This window comes from Ochotona princeps, chromosome 13 (assembly GCF_030435755.1).
Source record: "Ochotona princeps isolate mOchPri1 chromosome 13, mOchPri1.hap1, whole genome shotgun sequence".
NCBI classification, from domain to species: domain Eukaryota; kingdom Metazoa; phylum Chordata; class Mammalia; order Lagomorpha; family Ochotonidae; genus Ochotona; species Ochotona princeps.
Window position 1 is genome coordinate 57440137 of NC_080844.1, and position 14921 is coordinate 57455057.

At 37.6% G+C, this 14921-nt stretch overlaps 1 protein-coding gene across 4 annotated transcripts in view; it reads left to right on the forward strand.

Annotated features, from left to right (window-relative positions):
• ATRNL1 (attractin like 1) overlaps positions 1–14921 on the forward strand; it is a 558159-nt gene that overhangs the window by 10081 nt on the left and 533157 nt on the right. For all 4 annotated transcript variants that reach the window (XR_009246557.1, XR_009246558.1, XM_058671950.1 and 1 more), the window contains exons 2-3: positions 9373–9456; positions 11297–11410. Coding sequence is in view for 2 of the 4 variants with exons in the window: in XM_058671950.1 (XP_058527933.1) it covers positions 9373–9456; positions 11297–11410 (198 nt within the window). In the remaining 2 variants the exon portion in view is untranslated. The remainder of the gene's footprint in view (positions 1–9372; positions 9457–11296; positions 11411–14921) is intronic.

The following is a 14921-nucleotide window of genomic DNA, read 5'->3' on the forward strand; positions in this document are numbered from 1 at the left end:
ATATTTAGAAATTATTGAATGAGTAAGCTTTAAATATTCTCACCACAAGGAGAAGTAATGTGAAGTAATGGATATGTTAATTAGCCTGTTTTGTTTAATCCACAGTGTATCAACACGTTAGCTTATACCCATAAATATATTCAAATAATTTGTATAACCTATTAATATGTGGATTATTATTTGTCAATAAAAGCACAGTGAAAAAGGAATTAACAAACTTGATATTTTAACTAGAAAGTAGGCTGTGCAGACTGTGAGGAAGCTTACTAAGGGTTCCTAAGAGTGAGGACTGCGCCTGCGTACACTTGACTGATCCACGTACTGTGGTTGTGCTCGCACTGAACGTGTACTGTCTGACAAGAAAGACTTCTTCCAGGAACTTTGTAAAATTAAAACTTTTGCATTTGGATTTTAAAAAAATGTGTATTTATTTTTATTGGAAAGGCAAATTTACAGAGAGGAGAGACAGAGAGAAAGATCTACCCGTGGATTCACGCCCCATGTTGCAGCGTCCAGAGCTGAGCTGATCTGAAGCCAGCAACCAGGAGCTTCTTCTGGGTCTCCCGTGTGAATGCAGGCAGGGTCCCAAGGCTTTGGGCCATCCTCGACTGCTTTCCCGGGCCATAAACAGGGAGTTGGATTGGAAGTGAAACAGCGGGGACCCAAACTGGCACACATGTAGGATGCTGGTGCTTGCAGGTGAAGGGTTAGCATGTTGAGCCATTGTGCCAGCCCAGTATGTGCAGTGCAAGCAGCCAGTTGGGATACTTACCTCCCATATCACAGTGCCTGTACTGAGTCCTGGACAGGCTCCCCGTTCTGATTTCCTCCTAATGTTCACAGTGGGAAGCAGCAAGTGTTGGTTTAAGTAATTGGCCAACACTTAACACAGCTCAGTGGGAAGCTTAAGTGTTGGCCCTGCCACCTAAATAAGAGATGCAGATTGTTGACCTAGCTCTGGCTTCGTCCCACTTAGCCTGTGGGTTGTGATTGTTTGGGCAGTGACCCAGTGCATGAGAGGAGCTGTCTGCCCATGTCTGTGTTGCTCTCTGCTTTCCACACATACACGCAAGAAAAAGACAAAATTGAAAATTTGGATTTTCTAATATGTTGATTCCACTTTTTGTTTATAACAATAAAAAAAGAACAGCATTCTGACTGATTTTAGTCTTTAGTTTCTTTTGATGTTAATGCTTCTTTGCATACAGTCCTGTCTGCCCAGTGTTATAAACAGGTCAGCATACTTAGACTCTGGATTGGGCAGTTTCAGCTAGAATGTGACGTGGACAAGTTTGATGGATGCGAGACAGGCATGTAGAGACAGGATTGGCAGACTAGGGCTGCTTCTGTGAAGGGCCAGATATTTTAGGCTTTGGGGCCAGATGGTCTCTCTCTACTAAGCATCTCTGTGCTTGCAGCATGGTAGTGCTCTTCAACAATATGTAAGCAAATGGGTCTAGCTGTGTTCCAGTAATGCGTCATTTACAGACAGTAGGCCAGTAGTTTATGAGTGTTAGTTCAATTAACATGTTTATGCAGCTCTTTCATTATTATTATTTTCCAGTATGTAGTTTTACAGATACAGGGATTTCTCCTTCCCCCTTCTTCCCCTCCCCTCCCTTTCTTCTCTCCCTCCCCCTTCTTCCCCTCCTCCTCCCCCCCCCCCCCGTTCTCCCCTCCCCCACTCTATCCCTCCATTTCCCTTTCCTTCCTCTTCCTCCCTCCTTGTTTTTCCCTCCTGCCATTTCCCCTTCATATTATCACGGTAGTATAGTCCTTTAGTAACAATTACAGATTTAACATTCTGCTGTTTAGGAGTGTCAAGTATAGACAAAGGTAGAAATCCTAATGCCAAATACTGTTAAGGTATTTAGGAACAGCAGTGTGACAATTGAAAAATAAGTTAGAGCTAGAGTTGTGTGTGAGATGACTGCTTGCAGTACTACTGTCCCATGTGGGAGATCCAGTCCTTCTCCCTGCTAATGTGCCCTGGACAGCAGCGGATGATGGCCCGGTGACCTGGGCACCTTCCACCCGTGTGGGAGATCCAGGCGGAGTCCAGGGCTCCTGGCTTTCGCCTGGACCAGCAGTTTGTGATACTCAGTTCAGCATTGAGTTTAGAGATTTTTGCAGTTTAAATTACAACAGTATTCTGATTATAAAGGTTATGACTGCAAGCTGCAAACTGGGAAGAAGGATTTCTCCCCAGTTTGCAGTAAGTTAACTTTTTATGTAGAATTTCTCCTGGTTATCTTGCTTTTTGCAAGAGTGGAGATAATAGAAGACTTTCAAGTTGTGATAATAAAAATTTTAGATCTTTGTAAATATCTTATTATTGTTGAGACATAGTTTTCCCTATTTAGTTTTTGTCTGTTTTCCTAAATCTCTTTGAGCATATTTAAAACAATCAATTTGGTGTCTTTTCCTAGTAAGACCGTTGCCTGTGTTTCCTCAGGAGTAGTTTCTGTGAACTTCCCCTGTGGCTGGACCATGTTGTCTTCCTTCTCCTCATGCTTTGTAAGTTTCTGGTTGGAAGCTGGACATTTGGTTGTATTGTATGAGAAGTCAGGAAATTAGATTTTGTTAAACCCACTCAGGGATTGTTGGAGTTATTTAATTACTGACTTTTCTAAACTCTGTTGTAATGACTATATTTATTGTGTTTGATTTGTGAAGTCACTGTTTCCTCATTTTTTTGTCAACTGGTATTTACACAGATTTTCTTGGCTATCTGGAGCCTAGAAAAAATGCGGAGCTGCTCTGTTTTTGGAGATCTGCTCTGTGGGGGGGCCCTCCTTCAGGGCTCTGCCGAGTCATTTGCAGCTCCACTCCCGGCTTGTTCAGAAAGCTTGGTTTCCTTGGGTCTTTTTTTTTTTTTTGAGTTGTTATTATTATTTTCCATGATATGGTTTCTGAAGATATAGGGAATCCCCCTCCACCTCCTGTACTTCTGCCCCATCGATTCCCCCATGTTATTACAGCAGTCCTGCAGCAACAGTTACAAGTCCAGCACTCTGCTATTTAAGTGTACCGTGGCAACCCCAGGTGCTTTCTGAGTATACATTCCACTAGTCATATGTGACTGTTCAGATTCCCTCTGTCTCCCCGTACAGGCAGGCAGAGTTTTTTCCATGCCCCAGTTCTCCAAGGAATCTCTCAATTTTTCCTCTGAGCTTTTGGACTAACCTGTTGATTATGTCAGTTGTATCTTTTGCCTCAGGTAGCAGTGGCCTGTTTGTTTTTGAGCAGTGCCTTCCGCACAACTGCTTTTCTGCTCTGAAGAGTTTTCACATTAGCCATGGATATTTAAATCAGCAAATTAATTTATGAATTAAATGTGAAAAAGTATGAGGTGATTTTTCAGTTGCTCAGGGGATTAGTATAATTAAATTTATGGACTCCTCCTGGAACCAGCCTAAATAACTATTAAGTCTGTATTTTCCATCCTCATGAGCACTGTCAGCTGGATTTCCCTGTGTGCCCCCATCTCTGCTATTCCCCATTGCTTTACTTAATGCCTTGAAATTCTCCAGGGGCCAACGCAGTGGCACAGGAGGCCAATCCTCCACCCTGTGGCAATGGCATCCCACAGGGGTGCCGGTTGTGTCCAGGCTGCTGTACTTCTAACACAGCAATCCAGGAAGCCAGCAGAAGTTGACTCAAGATCCTTGTTCCCAGCTTTGGATCAGTTCAGCTCTGGCCACTGTGGCCACTTGGGGAATGAACCAGTAGGTAGAAGACTAAATAAAATCTGCCTTTCAAAAATAAGTATAAATAAATGAATAAATTATCCAAACATAGCATACCCTTTTATTAGCCCCCAAGTCTTTACACACTCTTCTGTGGGAATACTGCTGTGTGTCATTATTTTTATATATCACTATATTAAATTTGGTAATGTTTTGGATATTTGTGTGAGGAGTATTTGTTTTCATTTATTGAGATACTCTGGTTAGAGTTTGGTTTCTTGAACAGAGTATTTGTTTTCATTTATTGAGATACTCTGGTTAGAGTTTGGTTTCTTGAACAGAGTATTACCCTGGCCTTATAAAACAGCTGCGTATGTTGCTTTTTTCTTTAGTCTCTGAGAGAGATTGCAGAACGTTGGTAGTATTTCCTGTTTATTAAATGTTTGGAAGATTTCATCTGGGATTGTGCTGTTTCGTGTAGTTTTAAATGATAACTTTTTTGAGATATACTAATGTACAGATTTTCTACTTTTCAAGTTAAAGAATTTTTTCCATTTCATTTGAAATATCAAATTTATTGTTCAGAATTTCTTAATGTTTTGCAGCGTTGATAGCAATTCCTCCCTTTTCTTTCTTGACAATTGTATTTTTCCTTTTTGGTTAGTTTTGCGGAGAGCGTATTCAATCTGTTTGTATATTCGGTTTTTGGTAGTGCTGCTTTTCTCAGTGTATGACTGCTTTCTGTCGTAGACATTGCTGTTCTCCAGCATGTTCCTCCTTATGCCTCCTTTTGATTTGGTTATTTGCTTTTTTTCCTAGCTTCCTGAGCTATAATCCTAGATAATTGATTTTTAAATTTTCTCATGTTAACAGTTTTAAAATAAAGATCTTTTTATTTATTTGGAGGACAGAGTTACAGGGGTTGGGGAGGAGGCTCTGCCATCTGCTATTGACACCCCAGGTGGCCACAATGGCTGGTCTGGGCTGGACTGGGCTGGACTGATGCAAGGAGCAACTCCAGGTTCCCACATACATGGCCCAGGGTCATTATCTGCTGCCTTCCCAGGTGTGTAAGAAATGGGCTGGGTTGGAAGTGGAGCATCCAGGACTTAAGTTGGCCCCTCTATGGGATGCTTAGTGCTCTGTGCCACAATCCCAGTCCCTCATGCTTACGTTTAAAGCTCTAAACTTGTCAAAGTATTGGTTTGGCTTTGTCTAATAAATTTTGATTTGTTGTGTATTAGTATTACTTAATTAAATATTTTCTAACAATCTTTGTGACTTAGAAGATATTGTTTAATTTCCAAACATTTGTGGATTTATAATATATTTTTGTGTGGTCACTACATGGAGCTGCTGCTGATTGCATGGATTTGGACGCATGATTATTGTAACCACTATTGTTGATTGAGTAAATTTATCTAATTCAATTCTGCTGTTAGTTGTTGCTATGACTAACAGCGTCCTAAAGAGGGTTTGAGCTTATTTTTTATTGTCCACCCTGGTTTTGAAACACATTTGCAGACCAAGGGGATTCAAGAAGTCTGGTACTCTTCTGGGTGTAAGGGTTCCACGTTGTTTCTGGTGCACTGCCTTTAGCGCTGGCACTTTACCATAAGGACTGAATTCTTCTTCTGTTATTCTGCTTCTCCTGTGACTGATTGTTGGCATGCTTTTGAACCTAATTTGCCCTGTAGCTACACTAGATCAGTTTCTAAATGTTAGAGAAATATACGGCGTTCACACTGCCCCTAAAATCATCTAAATTGAGTCCATAATTTTCTTCATTGAGCACATCAGTGGCTTTCACAGCATTCAATTGAATCTATATTCTTTATGATTATTGTTGCTACTGTATTTGTTAAATATTAAGAGAGATATTGTTTAAGCCTATTAGAGTTCTTCATTTTCTACTCATATCCTATTTCAGTTTACTGAAAAGTGAAAAATCTTAGAAATTGTGATGTGACAGTGAGACTCTCAGGCTATGCCCACAGTGTCTACCACCCTCTGTGTGTCGCTGTTGCCACCTGACTGGTAAATGATCAAGTCTCAGACCAGATCCTGAAGATAGACTGTCTAGAACTGTTAGTTGGTCACACTTCCCTTCATCACAGTGTAGCAGATCCAGAGACAAGAACTGAGTCTTGTGGTAGTGTATTTGATTACACGAACAGGACCAGTATAGATAAGAGAGGGCAACAAGGAGGTAAGGAACTGAGGGAACTTATATTCCTTAACACAGATTTGTTGATTAAGAGCTGGGAGGATGATTGATATGTAGTTTTTAGCCCACCACAATCACATGCAAAGTGGGTTGCAATAGCCAGAGTGGAACTTTTCAATAAAGATGCAGGTGGTAAACTTAGGAAGTCCGACTGGAGTGTATGTAAGGGTGTCTAAGCAGTGAGGGTGTAGCACCAAACCCCATGGCTACTAGAGCAAGATGTCTTTCCAATTATAGTCATACCGTTTCCTAAGGTAGCTGTAATGGTTTATTCCTGTGAAAATTATTTTTCTCCACATCCTTTCCAATATTTAGCATTACTAGTTATTTTTAATTTTTCCTGTGGCTCTGATTTTATATATTTATTTTTCTTAGTTTAAAGGATTATTGATTTTATTAAAAAAAACCCACCTCTTAATTTCATTGATCTTTGTTTCTTTTGTATTTTTTCTTTTTAGTTTATTTAATTTATCTCTTGTCTTTATTATTTCCTTGTGTTAACTTAGGATTTGGTGTGTTCTCTTTTTACTGGGCCCTTGAACTGCACTGTTAGGTTATTTCTTTGTGTTGTTTATGGTAGGTACTAATTGCTGTTAACTTCCCTCTAACTACTGTTTTTCTGTATCTCATAAATATTGGTGTATTGTGTTCCCAGATTTAAGACCTTTTAGCTTGATCTCTTGATCTCTTTTTCAGTGAACCATTGTTCATTCATGAGTGTGCTTTTCAGTCTATGTATAATTTTTAAAATCTCTTTTGCTGATTTCTTTCCATTATGGTTAGAAAATAATACATGGACATGATTTTGATTTCTCTGAATTTTTGACTTGTTTTGTGGCCTAATATGTGGTCTGTCCCAGCCGTGTGTTCCAGGTACTGAAGGCGCAATGTCCATTCTCAAGCTGTTAGATGGACTGTACTTGTAGACCTGATGCCTTGGTAATTGTGTTGTGGCCTTGTTTGCTTCTTTTTACGGTTTTTATCCTAAAGTCTATTTTGTCTGATACAAGTGTAGCTGCTTTTGTTGTTGAATAACTTTCTTAAATCTCTACATTACCTTTATGATTCTACACAATTTGAAATTTTGTTTAATGATATCGCAAATGTGTTGGAGACTGTTTTACCTGTTTTGTGTGTGCTTATTTCATTTGTGTTTATATGATTGCAGTGTTTCTAAAGAACTCTCTTCAAGTTCATACATTTTTCTGCTTGATTTAGTCCATAGTTGAAGCTTTTATCTGTAAATTTTATTTGACTTGCTAAGTTCTTCCTAGCCTTGATTTTTTATTTTCCCTGCCCTAAAACTATACTCTTAGCTTGCTGGACTCTTATCTGATTGAGTGTCTTGACCCCCAACATGGAAAATGGATTCTTTAATTATCCTGGTGTAGTTTTGTATTCTCTGTGGAGCTGTATTCTAGGTCTGTCATCCTGTTTCCTACTATGTTTAATTTGTGGTTAACCTTGTTTACTGAATCCTCAATTTTGATTACTGTTTTTAATATTAGAACTTCTCTCATTTCTTTCAAATATATTATCATATTTAAGTGTTTCAGTTATCTGCTAATATTTAGGTCTTTCTGAACTTAAGCATTTTTTAAACAGAGTGTATCTGATACAATTATTAGGTTATCTTTGAGTTTGACACTCTTATTATAATGTCTCATTGTATTTTCTCATGCATCATTATCAATGATTGTGCTAGACGTTTTGTTTGAAAAAGTGTTAATAGAAAGAGTTTGAGGGCTGTTTTGGTGTTATCTTTAGAGTCTGGATCTTGTGTTAGGAGCCTTGGCAAATGAGCAGTCCTGGCGGATTTTACGGCTTGGAGTTTTCTGCGATCTAGATGATTTAGTTAGACTACAGTCTAGGTGAGGGCTCGTCTATTTCTGTACATCCTTACCTTAATAAAGATGTTGTGTCCCAAGTCAGATTGCCATGCTGTTTCAGTCCCTACCCTTTGGAGTCGTTACCTGTGATTTTTGTCCCTCCTCTCTTCTCCAGGCTGCCAACACCTCCAACCCTACATGCAGAGCATTCTAAATAGGCAGGTATGGCTAGAGCAAAGGCAGCTCTGAATCTCTTGCTAATTTCTGGATCTTCCTGTTTATCATTATTTATAAGATGTACTCAAAATTTAAAAATTGTTCTTCAGTCTGTCAGTGGAGAGAATGACCTCATGTAGTATTACTGGAAGTGAAGAATCACGGCGGCTTAGTGTGTTTGCACTTCAGTTCTGTTATCGGTGATGTGAGATACTCATTATTCACTGTCTCGCGGGCTTTTGGCAACTTTTAATGGAGAACACATTATGTGCTCATGGTAGGGTGGGACACTTTGAATGGCGTATTTTATCATTAGAAGTTATTGGAACATAGGAGTTTGTCTGTTCTTCAGAAATTTCTCCAAGCATGAACTAGCCTTTTTGTAATTAACCCTGAGTACTTAATAGGGATTATGAAATATGTACAAGTAATATTAATATTTGCTGACCTTTCTGTCAACGCTGATATATAGGAAAATGAAAATCCCCTAATGTTTAAAGTCTGTGTAAGGAGAAATTAATTTTACCAAAAGTAGGTAGTGATCCTACTATCAGTGTGTGTATGTGTGCATTTTCATAAAGACCCATTATCTGTGAGGGGTGTGTGCATGCAAATGTCTCTATGCATACATACATAATAATATAAATGCTAAGTGAGAAAATATTTTAATTATATATTTTTCTTGATAAGATAATTTGTCTCGAGGTAAGAACAAAAGGAAATCGATTTGAAATTTGAAATCTTTAATTTTAAATATTGTTATATTCTAAAAATCTGAGGATTTCCCAATTATCTTTTTCTTTTTGTGTATAAAGTAGAAGATATAATACCTTTTGATTTATCCCATTTTAAAAATTGAGCACTTGTACTAAATGTAAAGTAGATAAGAAAAATGATCATCATAAAAATAGGTAGCAATACTAAGATCCAGAGACAGCTGCCTTAGGAAGCCTGGTGCCGGTGAGGCCGACAGGGCTAACCACGTGAGCTCCCAAATGAGATGTCCGTCTGCTGTTTCTCTTTGTTGTAAATCTGCGTTTTTCAAAGTACAGTTGATCTGCATTATTTTTGCCTCAATTGAATGTTTGTGCAGATGAAATTTAACTTAATCTATTTTACATCAACATTGAAGCATTAGAATGATGGTCAGTCTTTCCATGTTTTTCCATTATATAGATTAAAGTGATCAGCATGTATCATGGCTTAAAAAGACTAAAAATAAATTTCTTTTGAGATGCAGAGAGAAATATAGCAGTTTGAGTGTTCTTCTAAGTTGTATATTTACCCACCATTTTGCAACTTGCTATGTCCCATTCCTTTGGATGAATGATTTTTGCATTGTCTAATGTTGCTATATGTCTTAAAGTTAGCTTTAAGGTGATTGTTTTCATAATTTTGTTTTATCTTTTAGATTAACAGAACCTTCTGGATATTTAACAGACGGTCCAATTAACTATAAGTATAAAACGAAATGTACATGGCTAATTGAAGGCTAGTAAGTATACATTTTGGGGTTAATTTATTTTATTCTGAAATGTTAAAGGTGGTCATAGTAATGCTAAAGGATTAAGTATAATGATTTTATAGTGTGATTTATTTAATTATCCATAATTAAAAACTTTTTTATGGAATTTACATCTTGGAGGCATCATGTTTAATACAAATTTACTGCACACTTTCACTTGTCATAATATATTACATATATATGTATGTCATGTTTGATTTATATTACTGTGATGTTAAATAGGGAATGTTTAGCTTGTCTTAAACATTTTATCTTTAGAATTTGGATTTTTCATATGAAGTATAAAAGCATTCCATACCGAATGGTAATACCATTTATTCATTCTATTCAGCGTTTTAATTCTAAGAATATTTTTAAATGGTTTATTTACTTTAAAGGCAGAATTACAGATTGAGAGAGAGAGAAAGGAGAAAGAGAAAATCTTGCATCTGTCGCTGAACTACCCAGTGGCCTCAGTGACTGGACTGGGCTGGGCTGACCCAGCAGCCAGGAGCTTCCTGCAGGTCTCCTAGTGCATTGGCCCCTGCACTTGTGCCATCTGTCGCTGAACTACCCAGTGGCCGCAGTGACTGGGCTGGGCTGACCCAGCAGCCAGGAGCTTCCTGCAGGTCTCCTAGTCCATTGGCCCAAGCACTTGTGCCGTTTCCTCTGCTTTCCTAGGCACATCAGCAGACAACTGGATTGGAAACGGAGCAGCCAGGATTTGAACCTGTTCCCATATAGGAGGTACTGCAAGGTGGAGGCTCAATTCTGTCACAGTGTTGGTCCCAGAACTTTTTTTTTAAATTTATTTTTATTGCAAAGGCAGATTTAGAGGGAGAAGGAGATACAGAGAGAAAAATCTGTCCGCTGGCTTATTCTCCAAGTGGCTCCTGTAATAACCAGAGCTGAGCCAATCTGAATCAGCATCCAGGAGCTTCTTCAGGGTTTCCCACATGGGTGTAGGGTGCTAGGGCTTTAGGCCGTTCTCTGCTGCTTCCCAGGCCCCAAGCAGGAAGTTGGATGGGAAATGGAGCAGCCAGGACATGACCTGGTGCCTATATGGGATCCTGGCGGATGCAAAGCAAGGATTTAGCCACTAGGCTACCACACTACTCCTCCCCCACCAATGTTTTTAAAAGTATATTTTATCAGAAATAGTTACTCAACCATTTCAGAGTGTTTTTAGTGGTTAGGGCTATGTTTTACTTTATTGTGAATACATGTGAATTGATTCAGACTCTTAGAAGTCTTTAATGACTTCTAAAATAAATTTAGAAAATCATGTTTTGTTATTTAATTTTTTTTAAAACTTAGAAGCTGTCATTTCTATGATATATATGGTTTCAATTTGTTTATTTTTTGAAACTATTTAGGTCTTTGATGACAGATTGAAAAAGTTATTAATGTCTCGTTGAATGGTTTGCAGAAATGAGATTAATTGATTCTTGAGTAGTGAATTTTTAAATTCAATTTTGTTAAAGTCCAATTTGAATTCAGTGAAAAGGTGATCATTTTAAGTGTATGGCATAAATATGCTTTCAGTAGTATATAAATCTTTGTACTTCTCCCTTAAGCAAGACAGGAAATATCTGTTGTTGGCAAAATCCTTAGAAAATGGAGATACAAACCTGTAGCCTATTTAAAGATTTTGAGAGTTACATCTTATTTTAAAGAATTGGATATGATAGCTTATCAACCTTTTGCTCTACTGATTTAGGATATATAATGAATTCTGTGTAAATATATTTTTGATAAAATATTATATTTTGACTTTTCTGATTGTTTTGTATATTACATATTAATTAAAAATTTTTTAAATTTTTTACAGTCCAAATGCAGTGTTAAGATTAAGATTCAATCATTTTGCTACAGAATGTAGCTGGGATCATATGTATGTTTATGATGGAGATTCAATATATGCACCTTTAATAGCGGTACTCAGGTGAGTAGTTATTTGTATTCATAGCTATAGAAAAGTATTTGTAGCTATAGAAAAGCAACTGTATGTAACTTTTGGTTTATCTTTTTTTTAAAGATTTATTTACTTATGTGAAAGCATTGCAGAGAGAGATCTTTCATCCATTGATTCACTCCCTAGAGTCAACTTTGCTAAAATGGCTGACTAAACTCAAGAAAGGGCTATTCTGAGGACTATAGTTTTATTATAAAGGATAAAAATTAGAGCTAGCCAGATAGTCATGAAGTGTCATATTGCAGGAACACAAGTACAAAGCTTTGTTTTCTGGTGTTACCCACGGCACTGGTTGATTTAGGGTGTATTCCCAAGGAGGCTTACCCGAGCTTCACGTATCTAGAGTTTTTATTGGGTTTGCAATATGTGCATATGTATGATTGCGTCATTAAGATCAATTTTGAGATCTCTAGACCCCACCCTGTCTCCCAAAGTCAGGCTGATACACTTTAATGTCATCATTGATCTCTCTATGTGGATATCCCGATCATGAATCATATCTTTAGCAGAAATAATCTGGGATTCCACCATGAGTCATGCTTGTTAGCGTAAACTGACAGGGTTCATTGTGAATAACAGACACTCCTGCTGTAGAAGAAATGAAAAGGATTTAGAAGTTATATCCTAAGAACTCGGGACAAAAACCAACCAAAATTTTTAGTAGTAATGCACTAATGAGGGCATGTAAACAGACTTTTCACACATAGTAAGTGTTGTTATCAAATTATTAAAGACTGCATCACTTCAGAAGTAACTAATCCATAATGTACTTAATCTTGAAGAATGATTGGAGCAACCTACAGGCAAATTTTAAGATCAGTAGCCTTTTTGCTGCAACTCATGGGTTTTGATATTTTTGTTTTTATTTTCATTTATTTAAAATAGTTTTTTTCTTATTAAATTCTTCACTGACTCATAGATCACACAGTTGCATTATTTTCTCCAAAAAGGCTTTCTGTTTTCTTTTTCATTTCTTCATGACACATTGGTTATTCAGTAGCATGTTATTTAACTCCATGGTGTTATACATTTTAAAACTTTATTCCTGTTAATGCTGTTTGATGACTTCTCATTTAAGGGAATGTACAGTGATGGCATGGTAGAGACTGTCATATCCAGATGTGAAGATACAATGCAGTATGCATCCCTACTTCCAAATGAAAGATGAACTCTCGTGAAACTGTTGAATATATTTTGACGATAGGATGCTGGATTGTCTGTCATTGTCTGTATCTGTGGTGTCAGGATACACTTAAATAGTAGAATGATGGACTTAGGATTGCTTATGAAGGACTGTATTATTGTAATAATATGTGGGAAATCAGTTGGGGGGGGGTGAGGATTTTGGAAGGAGTTAAGGGAAATCCCAAAGGCTATGGATTTGTATCATAAAATTAAAAATAGAAGGAGAAGCAACAACAACAGCAACAGCAACAGCAACAGAAAACAATGATCGGATAAGTGTGGGGTCAGCTAGAACATTCCAGGTAAAGTGTGTTTAAAGAATGTATTTCAGAACAGTGAGTAACTTGATTGTAGGGAGTGTTCAGGAATGCACAGGGCTAGATCACACAATAAAGAGTAATTGGCAGTATCTATGGAGTATTCATTTTTGTGCCAGGCAATGTTCTAGAGTTATTAATGTGCATTAATTAACTTGATTTTCACAGGAATTCTTGGGTAAGGAATCCTTAGGAATCCTTGCCGTTTCATAAATGGAGGTTGAAGCACAAAGAAATTCTGTAAGTGGCCCAGAATTGCCACTTACAGAATTAGAGTTTAGCCTATATCATTCCAGGGCTTGATCCTTTAGTCAATGTAATATTTTATCCTTGCTGACTGTGCTAAAGAAATTGACTTTGGTGTGTAGATAATATTTGTTGGAATGTGGAGAATGGATTGGAATAGAGAATTGTTACTTCCTGTGTGTGTTAGACAGCTGTGGACTGGACATTGTGTTGGGGAACTCACAGGTATGAATAATTTGAGATTTAGAGTCTGTATTCCTTCAAAAAATACCTGACGACACTAGTCAGCCATAGTCAACTTAATCCAAATTCAGGTGTTGTGGTGGCTCATACCTGAACTTCATGGTAATCCTTTACAAGGTTTGAATTTTAATGGTTGCCTCCTTTTTTTTTTTTAAATTTAGTCATTGGGGTCTCAGTTCAAAGAATGTTAGATTCCTCTTTGTGTTTCCCTGACTCTGTAAAACCCTTGGAATTAACACCTGGCTTCTTTTTTATATGTTTGAATTTAAAAAGATTTATTTGATTACTTGAAAGAGTTACAAAAATAAAGGGAGAAATGAGAGCGAGAGAGAGAGCGAGTGTGTGTGTGTGTGTTTATATCTGGTGGTCCGCTTGCCAAGTGCTATAATGACCACAGCTGATCTGGACCAATTCCAGAGAGAGGAAGAGAGAGGGAGAGAGGGGGACCAATTCCAGAGAGAGGGAGAGAGAGAGAGAGAGACAGAGACAGACACACACACACACACACACACACACACACACACACACACACACAGAGTTTGTCTCCTTCCCAGAACTGCACCTGAGTGTTCTTCCACATTGGTGGGAGAGCACCCAAATTCTTGCTCCATTATCTACTGCCTCTGGAAGTAGAGATGCATACTACATTGTATCCTCACATCTGGATATGATAGTCTCCATTACACAGTTACTATACATCTCATTAAGTGAAAAGCCACAAAACAAAATCAACAACAGGAAGAAAAACATAAATTTACAGCACCATGGAGTTAAATAACATACTGCTGAATGCCTAATGTATAACTGAAGAAATGAAAAAGAAAATAAGAACCTTCTTGAAGAAGAAAATAATGCTACTGTATGATCTATGACTGAGTGAAGACTATCATATGAGAAAACTGTTTTGAAGAATTAAAATAAAAACATCAAAATTATGAGATATAATTTCCTTAGGTCTTTGTTGGTTAGATGTGTCTCCTGTAGGCAACAGATAGATGGGTTTTGGTTTTTGATCCAGTTCACTAATCTATGACATTTAATTGATGGGTTTAAGCCATTTACATTCAGGGTTAATCTGAATAGGTGGTAACTAGTTCCTGTCATTTTAACAATGGGTTGTTCATTGATTTAGTCCTCTGTTGTTATTTTACTGGAATGTTCTTACCATTTGCCTTTGGTTTTGGTGGGTGCTATTCCTCCTCTCTGTCAAGAGAACATCTTTAAGAACCATTTGTAAGGCTGGTTTGGAAGAGGCATATTCTTTTAACTTTTCCTTACTGTGTAAGAATTTTATTTCCTTTTATTTCCTTTTCAAAGACAAAAGAAAGTTTTGCTGGGTATGTTATCCTGGACTGACAATTTTCTTCTTTTAGAATCTGGAATATGTTGCTCCATTTTCTTCTGGCCTGTAAAGTTTCCTGTGAGAGGCCAGCTGTGAATCTGATTGCAATTCCTCAATATGTCAATTTATTTTTTTCACGTGCACATTT